This window comes from Lepus europaeus, chromosome 4 (genome assembly GCF_033115175.1).
Source record: "Lepus europaeus isolate LE1 chromosome 4, mLepTim1.pri, whole genome shotgun sequence".
Lineage (NCBI taxonomy): Eukaryota > Metazoa > Chordata > Mammalia > Lagomorpha > Leporidae > Lepus > Lepus europaeus.
The window spans coordinates 129,185,869-129,207,292 of NC_084830.1; the positions used below are offsets into that span (position 1 = coordinate 129,185,869).

General features: G+C 49.8%; 1 protein-coding gene across 2 annotated transcripts in view; it reads right to left on the reverse strand.

Moving 5' to 3' along the window:
- The window catches only part of SLC36A1 (solute carrier family 36 member 1), a 45,894-nt gene continuing 24,470 nt past the window's right edge, over nt 1-21,424 (reverse strand). Inside the window, exons 8-12 of one of the 2 annotated variants that reach the window (XM_062188809.1) lie at nt 17,221-17,319; nt 13,778-13,944; nt 11,532-11,701; nt 8,179-8,288; nt 6,317-6,408 (exon numbers count right to left, since the gene is read on the reverse strand). In XM_062188809.1, coding sequence (XP_062044793.1) covers nt 6,400-6,408; nt 8,179-8,288; nt 11,532-11,701; nt 13,778-13,944; nt 17,221-17,319 — 555 coding nt within the window. In that variant the 3' untranslated portion in view covers nt 6,317-6,399. Of the gene's footprint in view, nt 6,409-8,178; nt 8,289-11,531; nt 11,702-13,777; nt 13,945-17,220; nt 17,320-21,424 lie in introns of both variants that reach the window. The other variant, XM_062188808.1, reaches the window with a different exon arrangement.

The following is a 21,424-nucleotide window of genomic DNA, read 5'->3' on the forward strand; positions in this document are numbered from 1 at the left end:
TATTTATAATAGTTAAAAACTGGAGGCAACCCAAACATCAACTGGCAAATCGGTAAACAAAGTATGGTTCATCCATACGAGGGACTACTACTCAGCAATGAAAGAAACAAATTACAGCTGCATGTCACGGATGAATACGTGAAGCATTATGCTAAGTGAAGACGCCAGACACAAAGGGTTACGTCCTTAAGGGTTCCATATACGTGAGCTTCCAGGAAAGGCAGAACTAGAGGAATAAAGAGATGAGTGGCTGCCAAGGCTGAGAGGTATGGGGATGGGATTGACTGCAAAGACGCACAGGGGAATTTTCGGGGTCAAGGAAGCATCTGTGTCTTGATTGAGATGGCAGTCACATGACTGCATTTGTCAAAGTTCACTGAACACTTGAAAAACAGGTCAGCTATGCACCCGTTTTTAAACCCAGAGAGGGGAGACCAATGGCCAAGGGTCTAGCATAGCACACTCATCAAACACACACACAGTTCCTTGGCACATATGCAGTGGTCTGAGTATGAACAAGCCAGATGCAGTCCTGCGTCTCTCAAGTTCATGCCTCCAGCAGTGCAGTGGGCTTCCCTTGAGGGTCCTGGCTATCTGGAAGGACCTAAGGTGTAAATGTAACAGGACTAAGAACTTGAAGAGGCAGACAGTCCAAAGAGGGCCCAGAGCTCTGCGTATCAGAAGTGGGCAGGACATGAGCATAGCCAACGAGTTCATCGCCAAACAACGAATGAAACTACCTCTGAGCTTTGGTTTTCCCCAAGTCACCTACCATCTCAGAAAACTACTCGAGGCACTTTAGAACCTTCTCTCTAGCCCTCACGTCAAACCCTGAAGGTGGATTTCCCTTCCAAGGCTGCCACGGACAGTGCTTTGGGTTCTGGAACCAGAAGGCTCTGTGTGTATCCCAGTTCTGCCATTTCTAATTTGGTGGCTTGGAACAGTCGAAGGAAACCCACTTCACTCTCCAGTTCCAGAACAGATCTCTATAATGAAAACAGAAACACACTCCCACCTTCCTCTCTTGGCAAAAAGGATCAGTGTTCTTTAAGGGCTCTGCTTTTAAACACAGTTGGCCCAAGAGCCAATGAGGACTGATTTTCAACTTGTCTAAGGGACAGCTCGGAGGGCCCTGTTTGTCCTCTTACTGTGACTAAAAGGGAAAGGGTCCATAGTATCTCTTCCAGGTTTCCATCCTGAAATCAGTCTCCACCTTTCTAGAAAGCTGACTGTTGGGCACTGTATCAGTTTTTTCTGAGAAACAGAGAGAGAGACATTTCAAGGAAATGGCTCCCGTGACTGGGGGGCCGGCCATCCTGAAACTCACAGGGCAGGCCAGCGACTCTGCAACCCTGGAGCAGGAGCCGATGCTGCAGTTGAGCGTGACTCTGTTCTTTCTCAGGGAGCCCCTCGTTTTGCTCTAAAGCTTCCAGCTCGCTGGAAGAAGCCCACTCACATGATCGAGAATAATCTTTCACTTAACGGCAGCGGACTGTGGATGGCAGCCACATTTATAAAAGACCTTCTCAGCAACATGTGGATTATGTTGGAGTAACGAGAGATGCATAAAACTCGCCACCACACACCTTTCACGTGGGGTCAACTCACAGGCACTGAAGGGGTTGAAAACTGCTGCTCAGGTCTTCAAGAGAAGCACAAGTTTCAGCAGGGTTGTCCAGTGGCATAAAAGATTTTCTGCTCCCTTTCTTGGACACCTCTCAATGCTACGCATGGCTCTCTTGTTCATGCTACTTCTCTGTAAGGACTGAGTGGTGTAGGCCAAAACACTTTAACCTAAGATCTAGTAAAGGGGCCTGAGTGTCATAAGAAAAAAATAAGTATGAAAACAAAAATGCACTGTGGCATAGCAGGTTAAACCACTGCCTGTGATGCTGGCATCCATTGTGGGTGCTGGCTAATATTCCGGCTGCTCCACTTCTGATCCAGCCCCCTGCTAATGCACCTGGGAAAGCAGCAGCAGATAGCCCAAGCGTTTGTTCCCCTGCCACTTACATGGGTGTCCCAGATGAAGCTCCTGACTCCTGCCTGGTCCAGCCCTGGCAGTTGTGGCCTTTTGGGGAGTAAGCCAGTGGACAGAAGCTCTCCCTGTCTCTCTAACTGTGCCTTTCAAATAAAATAAATAAGCTTTAAAAAATGCAGACTGCAACCTCTCAAAAATAAAAAATAAGATTCATTTATTGAAAAGGAAAAGTTTAACACATGATCCACAAGTAGAACCCAAAATAAGACCTCCTACAAGCCCTGGAAAGATCCACATTTTTACACAACCATGCTGGGGATACATACCCTGTAGCACAAAACGTACATGGTACTGCTGGCTGCTCAGGACCTGCCATGTGACAGTTCTTATTTCTCTGGTTCCCACATCCATTGACATGCTTCTCAATCATCTCCTGACGTTATTGTTCACCAAAAGAAAACAGCTTCCCCAGCACCATCTTCTTGTAAAAGAACAGATAAAAAACAGCCACCGCTACCCCCTCTCCATTGCTGCCTCCCTTACTCTGGTCACCTCCTGTCAGTCAGCACCATGAGTATCCTCAGACCAGGGAATGACTCAGGGGAAGAAATGGGACAGGCTGGGGCCAGCAAAGTCAACAGCCTCGCAACCAGCAGGACCAATGGCCTAAGAGTACTGACCGTGGTGTAGAAGACAGACCATATCTCTTATTCTGTCCTAATGGTCTTGAAGCTCTGTAATGCACTTTGGAAAATTAAATTCTAAGGCAGACTTGAAGCCGGCCTCCTAACCACTAAGTATCGCCTCTTGGGCTCTGTGTCTCCTCTTCCAGGAAGCAGCACTGTGTTCCCACGGGGGCCGAAGCTAAGCCTGCCTGATCATCTCTTCGGCTATGAAATAAGACTCCTGACACGGACCCTGTTACTGTGCGTAGTGAGTACAGAGAGCTGTAAACAGACATAAGTTTTTTTTTTTTGCACTTCCCCAAAATGAGGTGAATGTGTAGTGTTCAACACACACAGATGATATTCCAAGAAGGTGAGAGAACAGCGAAGAGGGAAAAATAATGTTTCTAGCATACCTGTTTGGGATCAACACTTGAGGACTATCATTAAAAGTGCAAATCGTAGCTTTGACGAGGGTGGAGAGTGAGCGGAAAGCAGTGAGCACCGGCTGGAGAGGCAAGGGCGTGTAGGTCCAGGCTAGGTCACGCTGTGCGTTCGCGGCATCTGGCCATGGTCTGTGCGGATGAAGGGCCCCTAGGGGCTGGGCAGCAGCACAGTCTAAATAACGTCACTTGTAAAGGGTGACAACACCCAGGCTAGTGGAGGAAAATGCTGGGTCACACTCTTCCCGGCAAGCACCTGCATTTAATAGGAGGGACTCTGCCCATGGAGAACTGGACACCTATTCCCAGAAGCTGTGCTTGGAGGAGGGAACCAGTCAGGGGCTCAGAGAGAGCTCCCTCTAGGGTCACGGCTGGGGCTGAGCTGGGTGCAGGGACACAGGGCACAGCAGTGCCTGCCCAGAAACCCCATGGTTTGCCACTGGTCCAGCAGATGCAACCCCGTGGTGCAAAGCCTCCTCTGCAATCAGATGGCTACTCATCCCAGTGTTTTCACCCAGGGCCCGGGGGCGGGGCACAGCAAAAGGCTGGGAAGCTGGCTCCCAAACAGCCATGGCAGCACGAGGGAGGCCTCATGACTCACAAAGGCCCAGGGGCCGCGGCAGAGACTCAGGTTTGCTTGCAGGAGAGGAGGAAACGCTGGGAGCCATGCAACTGCACAGCCGGGCACCCCTCTGCCTGCATCTAACCGTGTGTGGCCCAAGGCAGCGTGAGCCCAGAAAAGACATTAACCAAGGCGCCAGCCAGGCCAAATGAGCTTCCAGGAAGCCTAAAGCAGGAGCCATCTCTCCCCCACACCATGCTCTCAGCGCTAGGAGTCTTGAACTGGAGCCAGAGAACCTCAGTGCCCTGCTGCCCAGTCCTCAGGAGCCAGCATCTCAGACCTCACATGGCCAGGACTGCCTCTGGCAGCTCCAAGTTCCCAGAAGCCTCCAGTAAGGACGCCATGGGCAGGACTGGAGCCTGGCCCCCTGACCCACATACACCTTCCCACTGAAGGCAGCTCCCAGGACAGCTGGGGACACAGCGAGGCTAGCAGCTGGGCTGCCAGAGCCCCAGCTCGGAAGCAGGAGATGGCAGCCTCTGAGCTCACTCTGGGCACTTACAAGCCACAGGCCTTCCAAGGGCAGGGCCCCTGTGAATCTCAGCGAGACCCTTGGTCACAAAAGCACCTGTTAAGGATCACAAAAGAGCAGAAAAGGTAGCCGAAAGCACTGTTTTCCTACAGAAAAACAATGCAACCAGGTGGTATCTGCCCAAGTAAGTTCTTAGGCAGGTCAGGAGCTGCTGCAGTGACAGCCTACTGCTTCCCCTGGCTGGACACTGGGAAGTCGGCTCTATCTACCTGGCGACAGAAAAAAGCTGGGGCCAAGAGGGCGGGTCCCAGCAAGAATGAGCTTTGGTGAGACACACACACAAAAAAAACCCTGACAGATCTCTGCTGCTCTCCCTCAACTCATGGGGCCCTGCAAGGGCCTGGTGACAAGAGTGGGGCAGAGAACCCGCTCTGTCACACACGTGCACACGCACACGCAGCAGCTGGGCACAGGGGTCAGAGAATGCCTTCTGGAAATACCCCTCGCACTTGCAGGATAAGCCGAACACGAGGCACTGTGTCCTCCTCAGGCTTCTCCGAGGTCTGCTCTCCTTCTGAAGGCCGACCTGGAGGGGAGCCAAGCCTGAGGCTGTTGGTGACACTCAGCGCAGCAGGCAAGGGAAGGACAGGGTCACCGTTAGTGTTCAGCAGTTCCTTGCCAAGTCCAGGTCATGGAGGCAGCGTGGGGCAGGCACAGGTTCTGCCCTGGGTCCCCAGGGATTGTAAACAACCGAGCACCACGTAGTGTCAGACCAGCTGCTGCTGTCCTGTGGACTACACTTCCAGCTCCACGCACGCCGACCTCAACTTCTCATCCGTGGCAACAGCAGGTGTCTCCCCAGCATGATGGTGGCAACCGAACGTGGCCACCCCTTTGGCTTGTCGGGGCTGAGGCCGATAAACAGGCTTGGACGCACAAAGCCACCACGTGAGGAGTCTCCCTGATGGAAATGCATCCGGCATGTTCATCCTTTCCTGGGGCCTCGTGCACCTGCAAGTGTCTTTACAGAATGAAATCAGGCTGGTCACCGGGAGGCACAGCACAAGCCTCCCCCCAGGGATGTGCACATTTAGAAGGTCCTGACTCAAGTCTTGGAGCGCCCAGCCAGGGTGCTGAGGACCCACACTGACGTTCCCAGGAAAAGCCGGGTGAGGGTTTACAACAATTCGTTCCAACCTAGATCGAGAGGCAGAATCTAAAAACCAAAGCTAAATTTTAAATAAAATATAAGTATCTTCCACTGAGGCAGCACTTTGTGTCTTTGAAGAGCTACAGCAAATCACAATCCAGTACTGTGACCCACATGGAGGAATCCAGAGGCAAGAAGACGCCGCACAGGGGACAGCAGCGAGCCACAGAGAGGATAAAAGCCCCGGTGTGTACAGCAGGGGTTTGCAGCCTCTGGACAGGTCCAGATACCCAGTGGGGACTTGAGCAGGAAGGAGAATACTGGGGTGCAGTATCTGGGAGAGAGATGAAGGAGAGTCCTAGCTTTACAAACAGGGGGCATTCCCACTTAGATAATCTAGGCCTGGCCTAGCCAAGGAGAAAACATGAGGTAAGGGCCACTAAGATTCTTAAATAAAGTGAGCTGTGCAACAGGAGCCCTCTGAGAGAGGCGGAGCAGAGGGAGAGAGGCAGAGTAAAGGAGGAGGCATGATGAGGAAAGAGCTGAGAAGTTCTGGGTTAAAACAAGTACAAACCAACAGTGACAGCACTGTTCCTAGTGGTACTTCCCACGAACCTGCGACCCACCCGAGCCCCTGCCTTCAGTCTTACCTGGCCCACAGTCCCCAGGCACCAGGTGGAGTGGAGCCCAGACAGGAACCCTGCCCTTTCCCGAAGCATGGACCATCCCCAAGGTCCTGGGGACAGGTGCTGGGGGACACACAGGGGTGGAGGTGAGCAGGTGCAGAGTATGCACCCGGATCACTAGACATAGGCACTGGTGGAATTGATGAAGATGGGAGCGTTGCTTGGCTGGATCAGCTCATAGAGGGCCTCGTAAGTCCCCACCACAAAGCCCGTGAAGCCCAGGATGCTGATCAGGGCGTCCTTGGCGATGGTGAGGGGACTCATGCCCTCCGAGTAGTAGGTGGTGATCTCCAGGAGGGGCGGGATGATGAGGGCCAGGGCGCTGCTGCTCACGGAGCCCACCAGGGAGATGACCAGGTCCAGGCGGGGGATGAGGATGGCTAAGACACCTGCAGGGAGAGAAGACAGGCAAGTTCAGGATTCCAGAAGCTGGATGAGACCCTCTCATTGAACAGTATCTTCTAGGGTGGAGAGCTCTAGGAAAACTCCGATGTGACCCAGTCTGACCTCTAGATCATGGACACCTGGAGGTGTGAGACAAGCACAATCGGCAGAACTGAACAGGGACCCAACCTCCTGGCTCCATCCCCTGGCATTCAGCACTTCCTGCCATAGTGCAGGACTTCCATCCTTTGGAGGAATGGGGTCCAAATCACATTCCAAAGCAATCTCTGCCAGAGGGTGGGGGTTTGGAGACAGAAGGAGGTCCAGCCAACTACCTAGGAAAGACACAGGGGCAACTCAGATCCCTCGATCTTTATTCTATGAGTTAAAGCCCCTGGAAAGAGACAAACAAGAAGCAGCCAACTGGAAACACCCCCTCCTCCTGCTCCCCAACCCCCTCTTTGAAAGCCCACCCGCAGAAAGAGGACGAGAGCGTATTCCCAACTGCAGTTAGGCAGCTCTCAGCCGGGCTTGGCCGAGGCACGTACGGAAAGAGGGTCCAAGGACAACCTACAACAGACCTCGAGATTGGCCAAGAGGGCTCCAGGGGTATTGCTAAAGGCCTTCCCCTCAGGTCTGGACACATGGAGCCTCCGGTCTTGTAACCGCTGAAGCAACATGGGGCCAACGGTCGAGTTCAGAGAAGGAACTCACTGGGATCCTGGAGCCTGCGGTTTTGGGCCAGCTTCAGAAAAAAGCTGACTTATGCACAAGAGCAAGAGAAACGCTCTGAAATGAACACACACACGCTTTACAGAGACACCTGGAACACCCACGGCTCCTCTGTCAGGAAGCTCTTGCTGCTATTTTATGACCTTCGATGCTGGTGAAACCCACTGTGTTACTTTTAAGTGTGGAGAAGTTTGCCTTTAAAATTAACCATGGTCTTGCACAAGTAAATAATTCGATTTAGAGGGGTTACAACTAAAAAGATCCTAAAGCAAGGGAAACAACCTACATGTTAAAACATTAAAGCAGTAAATGTGTTTAGTAAATACCATCCACCCACACAATAGAATAGCATGCAGTCCTTAAGATAGTAATGAAGTGTATGTATACTCCGGATGTAACATTAAACTAAACTTGGAAAAGGAAGTTATACATTGTAATCGCAACCATCCTTACAAGATACACAAGATAAAATGCAGAAGAAATCTATTGTGTTAGGTCAGTGGGATACTGGGAATTTCTTTTTGAATTCCAAATGTAATAACATTAACTTAATTTTTAGAGTAGTATTTTTGTAGAAATTTCAAGTCAGACCCAAAGTATTAGAATCACAGAATTCTGGAGTCAAGAGAAGCCAAGGGGATCAGACACAGATGCTCTTCCTAACTCACAGCAGAGGACCCTGGGGCCTGGGGAGAGACCCTGAGGCAGGCGGGGCACAGGTGCACAGCTAACTGCTGGCACTGCCCTTCTTCACGGAGATGCACCTTGCAGAAATGGGCGAGGCAAAGGGCAGTGAGAAGCCACTGGGTTTATACCTGGAGCTTCCTGCTCTACAAGGCTTGGCTGCCTGGGATGTTTCATCACTGCACATTTGGCCTTTTAATGGACACGGTTTTATGTCGCTTCTTCAAAGACAGGTTTCTGGAATTCTCAAGCCCAACACAAGTGAAATGTTTCCCATGGCAAATGGCACAGAGAATTAGTCAGAACCACTCAAAGACAGGTTAGTGCCTCAAGGAACCGGAAACAACCATTGATCTTACAGCTTTGGACTCTGCCAGGTAGAGCCAGCCTCCTCCAGCCTCTCCTCCTACCCCAGTGACGGACCTGCTCAATCTGCACTTGCACAGCCAGGCTCCAAGGAAACGCGGCCCTAGACGAAATCATCACAGAGTGAGCACCACCCTCCACACTGCTTCTCTTCCTTCCCTCTCCGGAACTCTGCAAAAATGAGCTCCAAAAACCAGGCATGAACCCAGCCATCTGGGAGATGGGGGAGCAGCGAGAAAGCTGAATCCCAAGTAGGAAAAACTGCAATGGGCCCAAAACCCCCGTTCCTCTTGGAGATGGAGAGTGATGAGGAGGAGGACGAGCCGGGGAAAAGACAGGAAAACACCGCACACAGCACCAAACAAACCGCCAGTAAGATGTACAGGTAAAATCCAAAGTGATCAGTCACATCAAATAGCTAAAATCATACACCTGTCTGTCCCCAAGGACCTGAAAGGACACAGCACCTCACACAAACTCACACAGACACATTTAAGCTGACGCTGCTTCAGCGCCTCCGCTGGTTCCCTGACTCACTTCAGACTCTCCAGGGAAGCTACGAGAAACCAGCGTGCTCTCCGGGATGCAAGGGCTGCCTTCTCTAACAGGATGACACAGCAATGCTCAACTGTGACAGATCTCAGCACAGGGAAGACAGGTGCTCACATCTGGCCGTCAAAAGCAGCCTTTGAGCATCACGCCCCAGAAGGGCCATGAGAAGCAGAGAATGGGGCCAGGGAAAGTGAAGCAAAACCAAGAGGCTCCAAAGATAGCACAGGGTCTATGAATCAGGGACCGCTGCCTGGGCGGGGGTGGGGTGCACGGTGGAAATAAACCTGGCAGGAAGCAAGACATATGCCACAGAGAGGTGAAGCCAGGCTTGGCAAGAAAATGGGGCAGTGACAGGCTCAGTTCACCGCCCCGTCCTACTGAGCAGGGAGAAGAGCTGGCCGTCCTAGCATATTTTACCTAGACAGACCTTCTATTTCTTTTTTTATTTGAAAGGCAGAGTTACGGAGTGTGAGAAAGAGAGATTTCATGTGCTGGTTCACTTCCCAAGGGCTGCAACAGCTGGGGCTGGGCCAGACTTGAGCCAGGAGCCAGGAACTCCATCTGGGTCTTCTACCTGGGTGGCAGGGGCCCAGGCACTTGGGCCATCCCCTGCTGCCCTCCCAGGCCCACCAGCAGGGAGCTGGATCGGGAGTGGATCAGCCAGGACTGGAAGCAGCACTCATATGGAATAACAGGGTCACAGGCAGTAGTTCAACCCACTGTGCACCCATGCCAGCCCCGACCTACTTTTTCTAAGGAACCATTTTGAAAAAAAAAAGCGGTTTATTTAACTATCCCCATCTTTCTTCCAATACCCTTCAGGTTTGAGAATTTAGTGCTCAGAGTTCACATTATAAGTAGTGTGTAAGCTCCCTCCTCAACATTTAGCGCTAATGTATCCCGAGAGGAAACACACACCTGAATCAGAGCACAGAGAGCTGCTGGCAGAAGACAGGGTTAACATCTCGAGTTCACGGGTCCTGTCTTAGCAGCACACACCGAGGCAATTTACTGGAAGAGCAAGATACAGCATGCTCTTTCCTTTTCAGTCACTCGCAACAGCGTCTGGCTTTAGACAGCTCCGGGGGTCTGGAATTAGCTCCTGCTCAGGCTGCTCCTCTCAATCAGTCTAGCAGAGGGCCTGAAGTCTGCCAAATACAAGCTACTAACAGAAGCCAGACTCTCACTTGTCATCAGTGCTCTGGGGCCGCGGGATCTGACGTGTCTACTTCCGCCCTGTTCCTACCCAGACCTGTCCTGCACGAAGCCCTCAGGAGGACTGTGCTGCCCTGGTTCTAGGGTGCTCCTTTCCCCACAAAGGTCCTGGACACTGGACCTCCACCCTACTATCCTCAGAGCAGAGTAGGGAAGGGAGCTGCAGGTGCCTTGGAGGTAGGTCGGGACAGGCGTTAGGATGTCTGTCTACTCCTCACATCGGCCTTGGTGGAGCTTCAAAAACAGGCAGCTTTTTGCTTCCCTTCTCCTGCTGCCTGTCCCCAAGTAAGTCATCCCCGACTGTCCTGATCGTGCAAACACTCGGCCACATTCATGGCTTTCAGCCCTCAGACATTCAACCCTGGTGCCATAAAAAAAAAAAAATTGTAGGGGCCGGCGCTGTGGCTCACTTGGTTAATCCTCCGCCTGTGGCGCCGGCATCCCATTTGGGCACCGGGTTCTAGTCCCAGCTGCTCCTCTTCCAGTCCAGCTTTCTGCTGTGGCCTGGGAAGGCAGTGGAGGATGGCCCGAGTGCTTGGGTCTCCACACCTGCATGGGAGAGCAGGAAGAAGCACCTGGCTCCTGGCTTTGGATCGATGCAGTCCTGGCTGTAGTGGCCATTTGGGGGTGAACCAACGGAAGGAAGACCTTTCTCTCTGTCTGTCTCTCACTGTTTATAACTCTACCTGTCAAATAACTTAAAAATTTGTACAGACCTATCTTTACTTCACAGAGGCCTGGCCTAATTTAAGGAAAATTCCCAGGGAAGTCTCAGAATACTAAGGCAGAAGAATAAAACTCTTACCTTTCTTTTTTAAAAAAGAAGCAATACACAGCCAAAAAAAAAAAAAAAAAAAATCTATACTTGCAGCATTTCAGTTAGGAAAGCAATTGCAACTCTCCCAGAAATTTAAATTAGCTTTAGTTTACCAACTCACAGAAGTAGCCAAAAAATTGTTTTTATTATTTTCATTTGTTCTAGTTTTCAGCCAACACCAAATAGGGTAATATCCTATCTTCTAAGTCACACTGCTTGACATGGGGTTGGGGGAAGGGATGACAAGAAAATATAAAATGATAGGCCAAACATCTAGATTAATCCACAGCAATTTTCCCAGAAACCTATTTAGTCAAACTGCTAAGAAAAATGTCTACAATAGAATCATGCAAGCCCAGAATGAAATCTCAGGGAGAAAGTCTCACCCTGGAAAAAAAACTATTGAAAAACAAACATGCACCTTCTATCAAAGTAACCTGCACTCATTACGAATGCGGGTTAAATGGCTCCTTTACTCCTTATCTGGGTTAGTAATTGTACGTGGTTCCTCTGAATTACGACCCTCTCCACTACACGTGCTACTGTAGCTGTAGATGAACAACTACCATCATTTTAGCGTGTGTATCATTAATTCACATTACAGCTGTGCGCAGCTCCCTCTGAAAGTGGGACAAAGTGCTAGGTTCCCTGCTCATACAGCAAGGTGGTTTCACCACAACACACACTCTCACTTGTAAGCCCTGGGGACGGGGTGCCCTTCGGGGAGAAGCGGAGGAGCCAATTATCTTGGCTTCTGCTCACATGTCAGGCAGACCAGCACCGTGCGCACAAACAGGTCCACCACCAGCTCGCAGTGCTCAGGCGCTCGGGACACGAAGAAGGGGATGATGATCTCCGCTGGGACGTAGAACTGCAGTGCGTAGGTGAAGAAGATGCCGACGGAGTAGAGCAGCTTAACTGACTGGTACAGCCTGCGGACAGAGCCGGGACACATTCAGAAGCCTGCCCCGCACACTCAGACACTACCACGCACACGTGGCCCAGGCTGGCAAGACCTGTACCTAGGTTAGAGGCGCACCTGTTCTTTACACACAGCGGTCTTCTGGCGAGCCATTTATCTAGCGGATACACTTACACGTGTGCAAGGAATCTTACCTCCAACAGACCTCTCTTGCAGCACTATTTAAGGACGAATGACTAAATACAGATTAAATGCTAATTAGTACGGAACTGGTAAAACAAATCATGGTGTCCTCAGGTAACTTTTTATAAAAAAAAAAAAAAAAAGATTTATTTATTTAAAAGGAAGAGTTCCAGAGAGAAAGAGAAACCTTCCAGCCTCCTCTGGTTCACTCCCCAAATGGCTGCAGCGGCCAGGGATGGGCCAGGCTGAAGCCAGGAGCCAGGAGCTTCTTCCAGGTCTCCCACATGAGCGCAGGGGCCCAAGGACTTGGGCCATCTTCCCTTGCTTTCCCAGCAGTATTAGCAATGGACTAGATCTGAAGTGGAGCAGCCAAGACTCGAACAGACACCCATATGGGATGCCAGCACTGCAGGCAGTGGCTTTGCCTGCTACACTACAATGACAGCCCCACCTCATGTAACTCTGAAAAAGTGTGAGGCAGAACTCTAGGTGTGGATACGGAACTATCTCCACGGTAGACCATCAGGTGGAAAAATGATGAAGCACCATGGAGTCTACACAGGTACAATTTGTCTTAAAAAAACCAAAGCCAACAACAACAAAAAAAAACCCACAGGAGTAGGCATTTAGCCTAGCAGTTAAGATGTAGCTTGGGATAGCTATATCCCATATTGTAACACCTGGGTTTGATACTCGTTCTGGTTCCTCATTCCAGCTTCATGCTAATGCAGAACTTGGTGGGGAGGGGCACTGGCTCAAGCAATCGGATTTCTCCACTCATGTGGGAACATGGTCCTGGCTCTCCACTACAGTCCGGGCCCAGTCCCAGCTATCCTGGGCATTTGGGGAGTGCACTAGTGGATAAGTGCTCTCTCTCTGCCTCTCAAGTAAATAAACTTCACAAAAACAAAAGAAAGGAAAAATGCGGGAAAATAGAAAACCTTCCTCCCACCTCCCCCACAACATTTTCACAGAAACGAAACCTCTCAGGAGGAAACAGCAACACACTAGGAATGCAGCTGCCTCTAAAATGGAAAACTGGGGACTAAGGAGATGGTGGGGTGATGGGCTGAGAGGTTAGCACCCCGTCTGCCTCTGGAACATCCTGAATCCTTGTCACAGAGTGTGGACACACATTAGGAACACAAGGAAAGTGTAACACGCTTATTCATATCTTTCCTATCCAATCTGTGCTTCCCAGAACCAGAGGGTGGCTGTGCAGGACCAAGGGGGAGCACGCTCCATCTCTCCACTCTGCTATGGCTGTCCTCTTCCTCATGAGTCGCTTCCCAGAAACACTGCTGGTTCCCCCAGGCCACCATGGGATCTCCCTATTATCACCCCAGCCCCTCGACTGTGCAGAGTAGAAAAGAGTCTGGGATTGATGAGCTTCTAATCTTCAAGACAGAACACACGCCCAGTGACAGCCACCCGCTAAGGAAGCAGCTTGGCACGTCTCAGTGCTTTCCTACGAAGCACCGGCCAATCAGAGAGAGGCACAAAGGACTCCCCACAATCCGGGATCCACAGGGAGATGCCCCAATCTGTACATCAAGCCTGTGACTGCCAAGGGAGACACAGCAGAAGCCAGCAACCACCATTCACCCACCTCTCTCCCCACGTATGGTGAATGGTGTCAGTGAATGGAGTAGACACTCGGTCCTCTGGGCTTAGGATTTCCCAGGAGAAATGGCTTATCTGTTGGCTGATCAACTCACAGATTCAATGTAAGCCGCGAGAAGAAGCACCCATGCACAGAATGAAGTTCAGTGGGGACGATGGTGACAGGGGACAGGGCAGTGGCGGGCTGTTCGCAGAGACGAGCTAGAAGCGGAATCCACATTCTGGTCCACCAGTTTTTCCCAACGTGCACTGCCCCAGGTCTCCAGCCTCCCCCACATACCAGCAGTTGGGCAGGTTGAGGGTTATGCTGCCTTGGATGCTAGCTCCAAACTGCAGGTACCCCAGACACCCCAGGCTGATGTAGAGGGCAGTGACGATGGTCATCCCTGTGTACAAGATGATTGGAAACTTCCGGGGGTCCTTCATTTTGTTTTCAAGGGGCAGAACCTATGAGAAAGTAGTGAGAAGAGAAAGCACAGAAAAAAAGCATAATCAATGACCAAGAAAAAATTTACAGCCTCAGAAAAAACTTCTTCACCCACAGAATTCCCCATACACGTGTGTTGTCTGCTGGACAAACTGGTTATTTCATCAGAAGTTGTACTCTTGGGGCCCACTGATTCACCAGGAAACCCTAGGAGGTAAGTGGTGGTGGTGGGGAGGATGTAGGACAAGATCCCAGGACCCCCAGCCCAGACAGGCTCCATCCTGCTGCTGCAGGACCCCTGCAGGGTAGAAGCATCCTGCACCTGGGAACACACACGTGCAGACCAGCAGGCCCACCTGCCCTAGCTAATCTGTGTAAGAACAGGAAGTCAGGGAAGCTATCACTCTAGTTCCCAGAAACTACTTCTTTTCTTCACAGGCGCAGCCACCAGCAGTGACAATCAAACCTCCAAGTGAGAGACACGGAGACACTCTGACTTCACAGAGCATCTCAAGCACCAGGCGCTTAGCTAGGCCTGGTTTCCAGACTCCTATTTCAAGCCAGTGACCTTGGCTGCCTCCAGCTGTCAATCGGATCTGGGGTGGCAATGCGAGTCAGTCTCTGGCTGCCCCATACAGTGCTTGATCTTGTCACGACACTTCCTGCCTGTGGCTGAGAGGCAAAGGGCTCACGCTCCTGCAGCAGGCACAGGGCCCCTGAAGGATGGCACAGCCCTGCACTTCGCTCTGGCCCCAAGCACCTCCACCACCCCCAGGGTCTCAAACTTCAATTAATCCACACTCAAGTATAAGCATCTTCTAAACTTATGCATTACTTTCCCTTAAAGAGTACAAAGAGCCTGGGGGCAAGCAGCCCATCTCCTCCATGTCCCATCATGCCTGGGGCAGTTGTGTTGGACACACAGGGCACAGTGGATACATGGTGGGCAGCCTGGCAGCTTACCCCGCACAAGGAACAACCCTAAACCCAGAACTCCGAAGAACCGTGTTCCCCATTCTAAAAATGGAAAATACAAAGGAATCTAGAAGTCACAGATAAGGATGCTTACAAAATGATTCTGCATCTAAGCCTTGGCTAATAAAATGAAGCGAAGAGCAGCTTCTGCATTGTGCTGCTGGGAGAAACTGTAACAGTTTGGTACAACGTTCCCTAAGAACCCAGCCTCTCTGGCTATCTTTTCACTTTCTCAACCTCTTCTGAGTCCTGTATTCCTGGGCCTGCTTTTTGCAGCTGAAATATGGGCCCCACTCAGGTCCTTCCCCAGGGCTGTTTGTGCTCATGGGTCAAGGTGAGAACGTCTTTGCGGGCAACTAGAAACCCAAGGGGAAGCGCAGGGAGAGGGCTGAACCCTCAGGACAACCACGCTTCACACAGGATCCTGGCAAAGCCTCCCTTCCCTAACATACCCTGGCAACCCACCTGGGCCACTGCTCAGAACTTCAGCAAAAGCTGTATCTGCTTCTAGGTTTTCTTACAGTAAGGAGGGGCCAGCGCTGTGGCATAACAGGTAAAGCCACCACCTGAGATGCCAGCATCCCACATGGCACTGGTTCCTGTCCCAGCTGCTCCACTTCCAATCGATCTCCCTGCTATGGCCTGAGAAAGCAGCAGAAGTTGGCCCCAGGGTTTGGGCCCCTGCACCTATGTGGGAGACTCAAAAGAAGCTCCTAGTGCCTGGCCCAGCCCTGGCCACTGCAGGCATCTGGGGAGTGCACTAGATGATGGGAGATCTCTCTGTGTCTCTCCCTCTCACTCTGCTTTTCAAAAAAGTAAATAAGTCTTTAGAAAAATAAGTGAATAAGGAGTTAGAGAAATCAAGTGGGGAGGAAAGAAGTGTGAAAGGAGAAGGGTCTCTATGTTTTTAAGCCCTGGGCTGGCAAAGTCAATAGCTCCCCACAGAGAAAAATGCAGGACCCTTATTAGGAAAAACACACGTGAAAACCAAGTTAGGCTCAGCTGAGCGGCACCCGCTTCTTCAGGAAAAGAAGTTACAGTAGGGATGGGGGCAGCTGAGCCAGGAGTGAAGGCTCACACAGAAGACCCTCCCACCAGTGTTCCAGAGCAGAGACCCTGCTCACACATTTACTGATCCAGTGACAAAACCGGGGGCAGGCACTTGGCTTAGCAGTGAAATCGCTGGTTAAAACACCAGTATCCTAAACTGCAGTGCCTGGGTTTCATACTTGCCTCCAGCTTAGGACTCCAGCTCCCTGCTAATGCAGACCTGGGAGGCAGTGGGAATAAGTAATTAGCAACCTGTTACTCATGAAGGAGATGTGGATTGAATTTCCAGCTCCAGGTTTTGGCCTTGGCCTCGGCCTGGGGTCACCGCAGGTATTTGGGAAGTGAACCAGTGGATGGGAGTTCTCTGTCTCAAATATTCTTAATATCATAAAATCAATATTATTAATAAAAATAAAAATGTGTTAACACATTGAATATTTACCATGAGTCAGGAGCTATGCACAGCACTTCAGAAATGTCTCATTCAATTTCAACAACTATTAGTCATGGTGCTCACTTTTCAAGAGTAAACCATGAAGGCTCAGAGAGCTGAGTATTCATGCAAGTTGGCACAGCTGCTATTTGGCAGAGCCCAGACTTGCCCCCATGTCAGTCTGCCTCTAGACTCTGCGATCCTGAATGCCAGGTACTACTGCTTACTGCACCCACAGGAGCTGAGTGCACCATGAGAGGTCCTTGGTGGAATCCTTGAGAAGTTACAAATAAGTCATCTGCAAAAGTTGGAGCTGGGGAACCTCAATGGAACCCTTGAAATGCTATTAATTGCCCAGTAAGTCTCCGAATATCCTTTTCTTTAATTTTAATGTTTATCGACTTATTTTAAAGATAGAGTAACAAAGACAAAGACAGACGTGCGCACACACACACACACAGCAAGAGGCTGACTCTGAGATTTTCCTTTCACTGATTCACTCCCCAAATACCCACAACAGCTAAGACTAGGCCAAGGAAAAGCCAGGAGTCTAGAACTCCATCCAGGTCACCCACATGGGTGGTAGGGACCTAAGTACGTGAGCCATTATCTGGGTGCACATTGGCAGGAAGCTGGATTGGAAGCAGAGGTGAGACTTGAAACTCAAACACCCCAATATGGGAATGCCAGCATCCCAAGTGATGGTTCGCTTCCTGCATCACAAGTGCTGCACTTCAGAAGATCATTTCTAACAGCTTTTCCTCCGCATTGAAGCAGACAACAAAGACACGCAGGGCAGCAGAGAACACTCAGGCCTAGAGCTCAGTGCTCGTCTCACCATTCCGATGCCTTCAAACGCAAAGATGGCCGTGCCAAAGAACAGGGGGTAGGTCTTCCAGGGCGCCACCAGGGGTAGGTGGCTGGGGTTAGGGATCCTCTGAAAGAGAAAACAAAACAAAGCAAAAGGCTACACCATGACCTGAGATTGAACCCCACGTCAGAGTCCAAGATTCTCTAAAGGAAAAAATGTGGTTCCCGACACATGATGTGGAGACATTTAATCTCGGTATTTTCTCTCCAGGCTGGGAAGACCCTACTTGCTCTGGGGAGAGACTTGCCCAGTGCTCTATTAAGAACTCCAGTGTTGGAACTTGCCTAAAAAGAGTCACATGCTTTTACTAGGTAATCCTATCCCCACATGAAAAGAAATCCAAAGAAGAAAAAAGTTGAGCAAAGCTATTTAACACAGTAATTGAAAACAGCCCAAATGCTCCGCCAGACAAGTTAATTAAGTAATTAACCATAGACCAACTGTACTGCAGAATATCCTGACTGCTTAAAAAAGTAAAAATTGAGGTAATCAAGCAGAACCTAAAGAACTGCTTATGAAATAATGGAGAGAAAATGTGTCTTTACATTTATAGAATCACTATGATACAACTACATAAACACTTCACATAGATATAGCTAGAAGGGAAGGCAGTTGACTGTAAATTAGCCATTTCCTTCTTTTTCTTTCCCTTTTTAAATTTTGTCAATGAGTTTGAACACTTGGAAGATATTGTCCAGAGGCAGATAGGAGTGTTGGGGAAAGATAGCAAAAAAATTATAAAAATAGGCAAATTAGAAACAAAGAAAGAAAAAACAAAGCAAGGAAATATCACTCTTAGAATTATATATATGAACTACATATGGAATCTGTTCTTTTTGTATTAATATCATATTACCATGAGAACTGTGTTGTAGTAATTATCATGCATTTGCTGTGACTCAGAGATCTAATGTATTAATAAATGCCTTAAAAATAAATAAATAAATAAGTACTTACATGGAAAAAAAAACCCAGCAAGACAGTTGTTAACCACAGGTATAACGTAAGGTTGTGCAAGCCAGGAAGGAGAGTCACAGAACCCTACTTCTCCCACCACAGGACAACAGTCCTCGGGAACAGATTGCACTAAAGGAGGTGGTGGGGCGGGTAGCTCAGAAACAGCCATCCTGTTAGAATTTGTCTTTTTTAAACCATGGGTATACATTGTATGCCCATGGTTTAAAAAAAAGTAAAAACTGATTTAAAAACAGTCTCATACAATGTGCTAAGGCTTGCACATGGTTTCTCCCCTGCAAAACTCCTGCTGAGATTTGAGTGCCACTGTGGCTGTACTGGGAGGTGAGGCTGATAAGAGGTGATTAGGTTACTAAGCGGGCTCAATGGTTTTCTGGTGAGACTGGGTTAATCCTCCAAGGAATGAGTGTTCTCCCTCTTACAGGACTGTATTACTTTTATTTATTTATTTATTTTTAACAGGCAGAGTTAGAGAGAGAGACAGAGAGAAAGGTCTTCCTTCCATTGGTTCACCCCTCAAATGGCCGCCATGGTCAGTGCGCTGCGGCCTGTGCGCTGCACCAATCCGAAGTCAGGAGCCAGGTGCTTCCTCCTGGTCTCCCATGGGGTGCAGGGCCCAACCACTTGGGCCATCCTCCACTGCCTTCCTGGGCCACAGCAGAGAGCTGGACTGGAAGAGGAGCAACCGGGACAGAACCGGCGCCCCAAGCGGGACTAGAACCCGGGGTGCCAACGCCGCAGGCGGAGGATTAGCCAAGTGAGCCGTGGCGCCAGCCACAGGACTGTATTACTGGGAGAGGAAGTTGTAAGTCAAGGCTGCCCCTCGTGTCTATCCCTCTGTTCTGCCTTGTTGGGAACCAGCACGGGGTCCTCACCAGAAGCCTAACAGGTGCTGGTGCTGTGCCCTTGGACTTCCCAGCCTAGATAGCCATGAACCAAAATAAACCCATTTTCTTCATAAGTCTCCCAGTTTCAGGTATTCCTTGTAACAACAGAAAACAGGCTAAGATGGAGAGTTTTAAACTTGGTTTTAACTATACAAGTATTTCAATACATACAGGGCATACTCAAACAGTGTGACAGAACAGTAACAGGGCAACAGACGGAGTTCCATTGTTAATCCCCATAACAGGCTTCTCTTTGAAAGATTTCAGAGCAGCTATGCCACAGTTTCTCAAAAATTTTTTTAAAAAAGGAGAAATAGGTTGGCGCCGTGGCTCACTAGGCTAATCCTCCGCCTTGCGGCGCTGGCACACCGGGTTCTAGTCCCGGTCGGGGCACCGATCCTGTCCCGGTTGCCCCTCTTCCAGGCCAGCTCTCTGCTGTGGCCAGGGAGTGCAGTGGAGGATGGCCCAAGTCCTTGGGCCCTGCACCCCATGGTAGACCAGGAGAAGCACCTGGCTCCTGCCATCGGATCAGCGTGGTGCGCCGGCCGCAGCGCGCCAACCACGGCGGCCATTGGAGGGTGAACCAACGGCAAAAGGAAGACCTTTCTCTCTGTCTCTCTCTCACTGTCCACTCTGCCTGTCAAAATAAAAATAAAAATAAATAAAATAAAAAAAGATGCATTTTTTTTTTCTGTGCCCCTGGCTAAGGAATTAGTTAGACTTCTTTATAAGAAGCATTTCCGTACCTGGAATGAAGACAGACTAATAAGTGTTTCGGAGAGTGAGACTGCCCTGTAATTATTCCTGAGTCACAAGTGTACCTCGAGTTCCTGGAAACAGGTGCTGCAGTTGGCTGGTGGATAACAACTGCCCAGGTTCATACGTTAGACCAGGCTGAGGTGTCACAGGAGAATTTCACAATATGTGTGGGGACATGGTGGGAATGAGACCAAGATTGGTCCTGGCTTCTAACCTAACCAACCAAATGGAAAAAGCTTAATTTATATAGCAGATTAAGTTTGGAGCAGGCATTGTGGTGTAGTGTTAAACCACTACTTGGGTGCCTGCATCACCTATCAGAGTGGCTGGGATACAGTCCCATCTCTACCTTACTTCAATCCAATTTCCTGCCAATGTGCCTGGGAGGCAGTAAACAGTGGTTTAAGAACTTGGGTTCCTGTTACCCACATAGGAAACCTGGATTGAGTTCCTTACTCCTGGCTTTCACTTGGTCCATCCCTGATCATTGTGGCCATTTGGGGAGTGAACCAGTGAATGGAAGTGCTCTTTCATGCGCTCTCTCTCTCTCTCTTTCCCTGCCTTTCAAATAAACAAGTCTTTAAAAAATTCAAAATTCAGCGGGTGCCGTGGCTCACTAGGCTAATCCTTCGCCTGCGGCGCCAGCACTCCGGGTTCTAGACCCGGTTGGGGTGCCGGTTCTGTCCCGGTTGCTCCTCTTCCACTCCAGCTCTCTTCTGTGGCCCAGGAAGGCAGTGGAGGATGGCCCAAGTGCTTGGACCCTGCATCCGCGTGGGAGACCAGGAGGAAGCACCTGGCTCCTGGCTTCGGATCGGTGCAGCGCGCCAGCTGTAGCGGCCATTTGGGGGTGAACCAATGGAAAGAAGACCTTTCTCTCTGTCTCTCTCTGTCTAACTCTGCCTGTAAAAAATAAACTAAAATTCAATGCAGCATGTGCAAATATCTATGGGAGGTAGTCTCATTCCCTTCACCTTTATGTCCACTGCAATGCATCCTAGGCACCTTCAGAGCTCTAATGGCAAAGCAAAAGCATGCATTTATTGGCCCTTCCTGTTTGGTGATGAAAATGCACCCACAGGCCTTTCTTGCAGATTCATAAAAAACGGGCCATGGAGAGCTGTTTGTATTTTAAAGCACAGCTCTGAGAAAAGGCATTATGTGCCACCCATCTGACGTTTCACAACAAGGAGACAGCAGGGAGTGCTCATGGAGGACCACGCACATCTACAGCCATGGGATCACTCCTTAGCTCAGGGAGTCCCTGCCCTTTATCAAGTCACAGCAGTAGGTAACTTGGTCATTGTGTGAAAATCAGGCAATATTCCCCTGTCATGCTGACTGAAACTAAAAAGATGGATACATCCATTGTCGATCAGGGTGGGAAGGCAGATGCTCAAGTCCCACGGCAGGGAGTTCAAGGGAAACTGGTCAATCACTTTTAGAAAAATCCAACTGTGCAATATATAAAAATGCAAAAGTGTATACTCTTCAGCAACTGCAGCTCTAGATAAGTATCTTAGAGAAGTATTGCATACATTCACACAAAGGAA